This window comes from Nuphar pumila, chromosome 3 (genome assembly GCF_984573655.1).
Source record: "Nuphar pumila chromosome 3, dmNupPumi1.hap1.1, whole genome shotgun sequence".
NCBI lineage: Eukaryota > Viridiplantae > Streptophyta > Magnoliopsida > Nymphaeales > Nymphaeaceae > Nuphar > Nuphar pumila.
Window position 1 is genome coordinate 30,144,683 of NC_143251.1, and position 8,643 is coordinate 30,153,325.

Genomic DNA, 8,643 nt, shown 5'->3' on the forward strand with positions numbered 1-8,643 from the left:
TTTCAGTTATTCAATCATGCACAATTGGAAAAACATGTGGACGTTCTTAATCGCACATACACTTTAACCTCATCTGTAAAAGGATCCTATTAGTGAAATACTATGGATTTCTTTTTTAGCTGGTCTAGCGGGGTTGACTTGGAATGTCACCAAGTTTGAAATCCACAGGTAGCATCCTTGCTGCAAGGTTGAAGTTCCCTGATGGGCAGGGAAGGCCAGCCAATGTTGGGACAGTGATTATCCAAAAACTTCTAACCAAAGTTGATGCCTTTTGATTGGTTCATCGACATGATGACTTACTAAGAAATTCCACGATCCAAGCGTGGGGGAGGAAAGAGTAAAGGGGATGGTGATGAAATTGCGCTTCTGCAAGGAATTTCGGCAAGATGTGTTTTGTACTTCAGTACTATTCTTCTGTCACTGCAGTGTACGCAAGATAGAGCCTTCCAAGCACTAGAAATTCGTTAAGGCCAGGTAATGGAGAGATCCTTTATCTCTCTGGGGAAAATTCAACCTTCTATCTGTGGGAAGTAACTAAGCAACTCATTCAGCTTGGTTATAGGTACTAAAAGGAAAATAAAACAAACACAAGGAAATGAAAAACAATGAGTTGCTTGGTGAGGATGCTGACCTGAACAGCAACTCTGCAAACTTCAACATAGGCGAAGAAACAACTGATCACATTTGTCAATGTATCACCTATGAAGAAAATTTATTAAAAGGTAAAACAAAATGACAAATTGTTCACATGATATTTATAATCAAAGCTAATACTACGAGCTCCGATTCTGACCCGAGGAAGATCTCACTTGAATTAGCAAGGAGATGCAACGGAGAAAGAATGAAGAAATTGTGGCCTTCATCCCAGTTAACATGGTAAACAACACCATCTTTTGCACGTTCTCCATCCATCGCAAAAACCCCAAAACCATTACTCACATCTAACTTAAAATTTCTGTTTTTTCATGTTATTCCGAGCTCTAAAGGCACCATTTCTTACTCATCAAGAAACCCAACAATAAATAATCAATTAAATAGAAACAACAATGAATCTCTGAAAAGCCAAGAGAACAACAAAAGAATCTATATACACCTCTCGTAAAGAAACCTCGAAAAAAGAGGCAAAGAGAAGAAGAAACAAGTTAGTTTTCTTTCTCTTCTTTTTCGTTTCTTTCCCTCTCGTAGTGATACAAATCAACCAACCATCTTTTTCTCTCTCATTCTCAGTGGAATCCTCCCCTGTGGCCTCTAGATTGGTACACCTCCAACCTACCTTTGGCCTCCGGCAACAATTCATCAACAATGGGGTCCTGGATCATGTTCCCCTGCTTCGACGCCCACTCGAGCACGGTGAGCGCCTCGGCGTTGGCTAGGGCGGGGCTATCCGGCACGCTGAAAGCGACGCAGCAGAGCAGGACCAATGCCGGGATCTGCACAATCTGCTCCCCAAAGTACACCAACTGGACCAAATGCTTCACCCCACCCGCCTCAACAATTGCCTTGGAGTGGTCGACGTGGAGGTAATTCTCCTTGCCGGCGAACTTGGTGAGAGCCACAGCCGCCTCCCTCATCACCACCCCCTCCCTCTCGTCGAGCAGCCTGACGAACGGCGGGATCAGGCGGGTCTCCCTCGCCGGGAACGTCCTCGCCAGGCACCCGATCGCATTGATGCAGGGCACAAGCAGCCGCGTGTCCGCCACCTCCTCGACCACCACCTTTAGCATCTGGTCCACCACCGCCTTGGAGGCCGGAGAGTTTGGCTTGAACGCAGAACGCCGCAGGTCGGCGTCCTGCTCCGCTACTGCCGCAATCTCCATGAGCGCCATGGCAGAGTTGTACTGCACGTCCTCGGGCCCCTTCTCCAGCAGCACCGAGAAGCAGAGGAGCGCCCTCGATTCGGTGATGCTGCGGCAGATCTGCACGTTTCCCCTGGCCAGCTTCCATAGTGCCAGTGCCGCCATCGCCTTCATGTTCGCCTTTGTCTCCGGATCTTCGTATTCCCTTCCCTTGATGCTGGTCCCCGCGAGCGACATCTTGGTGTTCCCTTGGTGCTTGTTTTGCCCACTGTTGGCATGTTGTTGGTGGTGGGTCTTCATGGTGTTGTTGACGACGGCGTGCATCTGGCTGGGGTTAGGGTGGCTCAATTGGTGGTTCTTGTTGGCCATGCTCGATTTAACTACGGAGTGCATGGACATGGTGCCGGTGGCTGCGTCGGTGGTGCCGGCCGTCGCCTGGTTTTGGGCGGCAGCGGCAGGGACGGCCTTGTTGTGGGTGGGGATGGAGTATTTGCTGTGCTCCTGGACCGTCTCGAAGGCCAGGTGGCTGACGAGGAGGCGGATGGTGTTGGTCTGGGCGAAATCGTCCTGGCACTTAGGGTGGTTGGAGGCGAGCTCTGAGACGGCCCAGGCGACGATGGCCTGCAACTTCATGGGGCCCTCCTTGAGCACCTTGGCGAAGGCGGAGCAGACGCCGGACATGATCATGTGGTCGACGCTCTCCGGATCGCGGCCGAGGAGGCCGATCGCCCGGGCGGCGTTCTCCTGGCCCTCGATGCGACCCTCCTTGACGAGCCGGAGCAGTGGGGGGACGCCCCCTTCCTCGATGATGAGCTTGCCGTAGCGCTCGTTGTCGCGGGCGAGGGAGACGAGGGAGGCGGCGGCGTCGGCCTTGTCGTCAAGGGAGCCCGTGTGGAGGGTGGCGATCTGCTCCCAGATGAGGCCGAGGATGGGCTCGTTGGCCGCGATGGGCGGGAGGCCCAGGTACTCCCCGCGGTCGTCGCCAATGGCGGAGACGCGTAGCAGCCACGAGACATCGCCGATGGAGTTCTCCAGCTGCGACGACGTCTTCTTGAAGGCAGCAGCGGGGATGATGGTGAAGACGCGCCTCATCACGCCCGCCGCTCGGCACTTGGCCACCAGCGCCAGCGCCTTCTCCAGCACCTGCTCCGTGTCGTCGATGATCCGCCGCGTCGGCCGCTCGTACAGATCCGACGATGCGCGGGCCGCTTGCCGCAGCAGGTCCGCCAGTCTCTCCGTCTTCGACTTGATCTCCGCGCATTCCTGCCGGAACGTCTGCGACTCGTCCGCCGCCTTCGTCACCTGATCCGCCAGCTGAATCGGCTTCGTCAGCCGCTGCTTCACCGTGTCGCCCATCGCAGCCCCAGCCGAGGCAGGCCCGCCCTCTCTCTTCCTCCCTCCCGGCCGGCCCAACAGAAGAAGAAAAAGATGATGATGATAATGATATTATATGATCCCCTCCTCCTCCTCTCGCTTTCTCTTATTCTTCTTCTTTCTCTTCTTAGGCGTTCACGCGCCCACGCCTCTCTCTCTCTCTCTCTCTCTCCCTCTGTATGCGTGTTTCTCACAGGAGAGACAGGTTGTTTGGAGCTTGCCTTACAGAGAAGATGGGTAATTGGATGAAGAAAGAAGACAAGAGATGGGGGATGCACGGTAACTTACCTTCCCCTCCCCCTCCCCCTCCCCCTTCAATCGACGGGAACGATTCTTCTGTTTCGGTCTACCCAAATCACCCTTTCCATTCCAGGATTAGGCTGTGCAATTCAGAGAGTTTTTTCCGGTATTCCCCTTTTGTTTATAAAATTGATGTAAAGGGAAAGGAGATTGTTCCAACTTCTAAAGATAGTTTTTGCCCGAGTGGTGGTGAGTGAGGTTGTTTTTCTAATTTATCCTAGGCAAAAAAACTGCTATTTATTTTATTTTATTCACTTGCTACAAGTGACTCGTTGACCCTAACCAAGAATCAAGTTATAATTGCTTATGTTGCCATTTGTGCATAGGTAATGCTTGTGGACGCAAAAGGGTAATACGCCTCTTAAGTAAGTGTTTATGGGGTCCCTGCCGTTCCTTCGTAGCAATGCCAATGAGCCACAATGAAACAACAAGTCAGCAACTACGGTGCTGCACAAAATTTTGTATGCTCGCATCGCAATGATGATGGACGGCTGAGACCGGAAAAGGGAATTCCAATCATGATGTTTGCTGCCGCGAATGAATGGCATAAAAAAAAAAGGACCCTTGACTTATCCAACGGCATCCAAGGGGCCCCTGATGGTTAACCATCGGTAGGTGCCCCCTGACGTGATCTGCATTCATTCTTTCAACCGTGACGTGTTAAAAGCGCCTGTTTTACTGTTGGCTTGTGGTCACATCAACATTTGCAGCATCCTTAATCATGTACTTCATTTGGTATAAAGCATTACTTTACTTCACATTTGGGATTCAGATTCAATTCAGTGTTGGACGGAACAAATCAAGAATGAATCGAAACTGTTTAGACGAACTTAGATCCAAGAGATAATCAAGGACCAACCAGCTACGTGGGATCCACTAGAAAGGTTGACCTCTCCCCTTAGGAGGAGCCTAGGTGGATGTGAGAAAGAAGTAAAGATGGACGAGAAATTGGTATCCCTAATTTTGGCTAAGTCAAGAAGGTTTTACTTATTCTTGGGTAAGGGCTTGGGAGGTGTTACTTAGTTTTAGGTTATGGTCAAATATCCTTCTTCTTGTTTTAAATTTTCTTCATGAACAAGCTTGTAACTTATGTAGGGGTATAAATATCCCTCTACACTATATATATCCCTTGTATTGTGCTTTGAAGAATAAAGAAGAAATTATGAAAGTTCCCTCTCTCTCAAAATCGTCTAGCTCTCTCTCTCACCTATGTCTTGGCCCCTAGGCCTTCCTCTCTTCTCTCTCTTTGGTCCCTAGGCCATCTGTCACGTTTCACCCTCTCTACAACATTGTTTTATCAAGTTCAGACCTTCCTTTGTGTAGTTCTTGGTACTTGTTTCAAGCCAAGTGAAAGTTAAACTCGAGTTTGGTTGTGGTTGGACCTCTGTTGCACCATCCTACATCCAAATGACTATATTCTTTATCAAACCTATACCAGACCTTCCCAAGAACTCTCTCTAAGTCCTAGTAAGTCAAACCTACCTTAGCCTCAACTCCAAACCACGTTTGTAACCCATTAACTCAAACTGGTTAAAAAAAACCTAACTCATTAAGCATGTTGTTAAATGCAAAAACAGACCCCACTTGCAGACCTTGTATCTCCCGGACCAAACTCATCTACTTCTTAAATATTAACCAGAACTTCTCCTAGGTGTCCCCAAGCTACCCTTTAAAAATTAGCCTCAGATCATATCACAATCACAGTAGTAAGATTAATTTTCTACTAGAACCTACCAAGCCTAAAACCCAGTCTTGTCACCTAATCTAACCCCCTGATCTTGAGCCTATTTCTCCCAAAAAAGAACAAGTTTGACTTTGCAATTTTTACAAAGTCTTCCTCCATGTGTCTTGAAGTCACCTAAAAAAGCAACCATTTATGTTTAGCCATTTAGGATAAATTATCTTTTTTCTAAAGTCTGTCAAAACCAAACATAACCTGTTTTGAACTTACCCTATTTTTGACATACCCGACCTAACCTAGACCTAGATTCAAATCCAAACTCACCGTGATCCCATTAGAAACGTAACAACTAATATCAGAGCAAACCCTGATCACAATAATCCTTGTTCCTCTAATTTTTAAACATAAGCTCTAGCTTTACTAGAAAACCGCCAAGAGAAAGCCCAACACCAAGCGTAGTGTTATTGAAAAGCTCTTGATTGGAAAGTACATGACTAATGTCATAAATGACATCGTGAGTTTGTTGCAGAAAATATAGGAGGAAGTCTAGGTTGCGCAGTTGTTGCTCAAACCTACTTTCCAAGGAGGAGTTATGCTAGAGAAGTGTGCAAAGGTTTTGACATGTGATTCAGCCCCATTGCCGCAACCTATATAGACAAAATTGACAAGGATGAACTTGCCATCATTTCTGAGGTCAATGCAATTGTTCCCAAAGAAGTGTAACACCTATAATTTTTTGGTAATTAATAAATGCTTAAAATATGAATTTTATATTTAAATTAGGCAAAATTAGAAATTTAATTAATGCCAACTTGAAATTGAATTTACATGTTAAAAAAAAACATAATTAAATTAAGGTTTGAAATTGAATTTAAATTTGAAGTTAATTTGGGTTTAATTTATATTTAAAATTTAATTTAATTCGAGTGCAATTTAATATGATCTTAGATTTTTATTTGCATATGGATATTAGTAATTGGGTATGGATATGGGTGTGATGGGGTTTACTTAATTTGGATTGGATCTCAATTGGATTGGAAATCCAAGGTAGAAATCCATAAAAAAAATTTAAATAGGCAACTTAGTAGAATGGAAAAACTTAATTATACTTTATGAATTGTAGGAGTCCAATAGGGTGAGATGTCACCCTATGTAGGCCCATCCTATGTGGCATCTTCTACGTTATAAAATTCTGGAAAACTTTAATAAAAACCCTACTGGAACCTAAAGTCAATTGAAATTTGAGAACTAAAATAAAAATAGGCTACTTAGTAATAAGATTACAACCTAGATATTTTTTTTAGGTTTTGAGAATTGGAAAGAGGCATCCCTAGGGTGGGATGTTCCACCCTAGTGGGCCCTCTTAGATATAGTTGGAACCTCTAAAAAAGGCAAGCCAATAAAAATCAAGTCTTCTACAATACTAATGAAAATGTTAAGCAAGATATTTTAAAATTTTCTTAAATTGTCAAACTAGCAAATAAATATAAAATTCTTTAAGATTGGGATTTAGGAAATAATAGAAGCTAGAAAAAGATAAGAAAAGAGAAAGAATGAGAGGCCTAATGGGATTTGGAGAATCCCAAGAGGCATATAAAAGAGGGTTGCACGCCCCCATATTTTCTCTCTCTAAATTTTTTATCTTTTTTCTCTATTTCTTCTCTCTCTCCCCCCCCCCCCCCCTCACACACACACAAATTTGGTTTTCTCTCTTCCCATTTTTGCTTTTCTTTCTTCTCCAAAGGGTGTCAACCTCTATTAAGGAGGAGGTGTTGCTATGAAGGAAAATGACTAGTTGTAAGATCTGTCCGGCTTGTTCGAGTTGCGTACCGTGCGCTTCGAAGCCTGACTCGATTTTTTGGCTTTTATGAGGTAGGTGATTTTAACACATATGTGTAGGCTAGGATCGATATGCATGAGCATACTAAAGGGTTCAAGACTGAGATTTCAAATTTCATATCAATCATAACCCTTGTTATGATTGATACGAGTTTTGGGTACACGAGAACCTAAAATCGTTTTGATTAAAATACTAAATTTCATATCAGTCATAACCCTCATTATGGAACTTTTTGAAAAAAATGGTATTTGCTCTGATTTACATGATAAAGATTTTAAATTGTGAATGGTTTAATCAAGGTTTTTGGAATAAAATCCTTACTGATGGACTCAGATCCAAGTCCTAAGGAAAAATTAGATTCAGTCTTACGTGGTTCATATTACACTTGTAACTTGCCCAAGGTCTCTAACCCAAATCTATTTTAAGTTATATTTTCGTTGTATATTAAAAAAGGGTGTATTTTTTAGGTTAATATTTTGTGGGGGCATTAAAGATCTGATATCATAGTATGGTTCTAGATTAAGTATTGAAACCTAGAGTAGAAGTACTGGTTTAAGCCCCGTCTTGCACCTAGTAATTAGCTTTTGTCTTGCATAGTTTACCAGCAATGCTGTGAATTTGAACAAATATTATTGCGGGAGATATTTATAATGAATCTATGCTTTAAGCTTCTTATACTCTCTTGTTCTTCCTGAATATTGAGTGACTTGTTTGATTCTGCAAAATTTTGCTAAATGTCTTACATGATGTAGTACCCAACTTAAAGGCTAGAGCTTAAAATGTTGTAATGACATCATGGACACCCCTGACAAACTTAGTGGGCGTTGTGGGTCAACAAGCAGAAGCTATGAGGGGTCAACCTGCAACAGGTTCCCTGGATCGACCAATGGGGTCACTTATAAAGGGTTCATGGACATGAGTCCTCCCACATTCACTGAAAAAATGAACCTGAAAGCAGCAGAGCATTGGATCCGTGAGGTGGAAACGATATTTCAAGTGCTCGAGGTCCCTGAGATCGAATTGAACAACCACGATAGAATCGTATGGTTGCAATGCGTCCATGATCCAAACTTCAGAGTATTCTGGTGAAGTTGAGGTACTGAACCATCAATGAAATCAAGCCTGAGTGCCATGATCATCGCCTGACTCCAGGTGGCATAGTTGTCATTGTTTAGGGGCTACGATACCAAGATGGCTCCATGGAGTTGTTCCTTGTTTATAATGGTGAGGGATCTTTCTCAAATGTTCACGAGCATAGTCACAAATATCGTTCTTGAGAACTTTCCTGCAAGGAAAAATCTCAAGAGATTTTAAAAATATATCATTTTTCTCGAAAAAATAAGGAAAATCTTGATAAATATAATATAATATATATATATATATAATAAAAAATAAAAAAGTAAACATTACATCTTTTTAATGAATAATAAAATGAACTTTGTTCAAGAAACATCTCTTTTTAAAATTAATTTTTTTGTCTATTTACTAGAAATTATTAAGGGTCGGTCTCCCTTATGTAATTATTAAAAAACTTCTTGTACCTACTTTTATGGGGGCATCTATTCATTTTAGAGAAGAAACCTTCTCCTTTTTAATGTTATTGTTGGCCTTACATGATTCCCAAAACTAACTTAATACACACACACACCACC

At 43.4% G+C, this 8,643-nt stretch overlaps 1 protein-coding gene across 1 annotated transcript; it reads right to left on the reverse strand.

Moving 5' to 3' along the window:
* Positions 1-944: 944 nt before the first annotated feature.
* LOC149842464 (uncharacterized) lies at positions 945-3,569 on the reverse strand. Its single transcript, XM_089999191.1, has one exon. The coding sequence runs from the start codon at positions 3,150-3,152 to the stop codon at positions 1,224-1,226; it is 1,929 nt and encodes a 642-aa protein (XP_089855317.1). The 5' UTR covers positions 3,153-3,569; the 3' UTR covers positions 945-1,223.
* Positions 3,570-8,643: the final 5,074 nt, after the last annotated feature.

Excerpts from the sequence above, each read along its gene's own strand:
- LOC149842464 (XM_089999191.1), bottom strand. The coding sequence starts at position 3,152 with ATGGGCGACACGGTGAAGCAGCGGCTGACGAAGCCGATTCAGCTGGCG.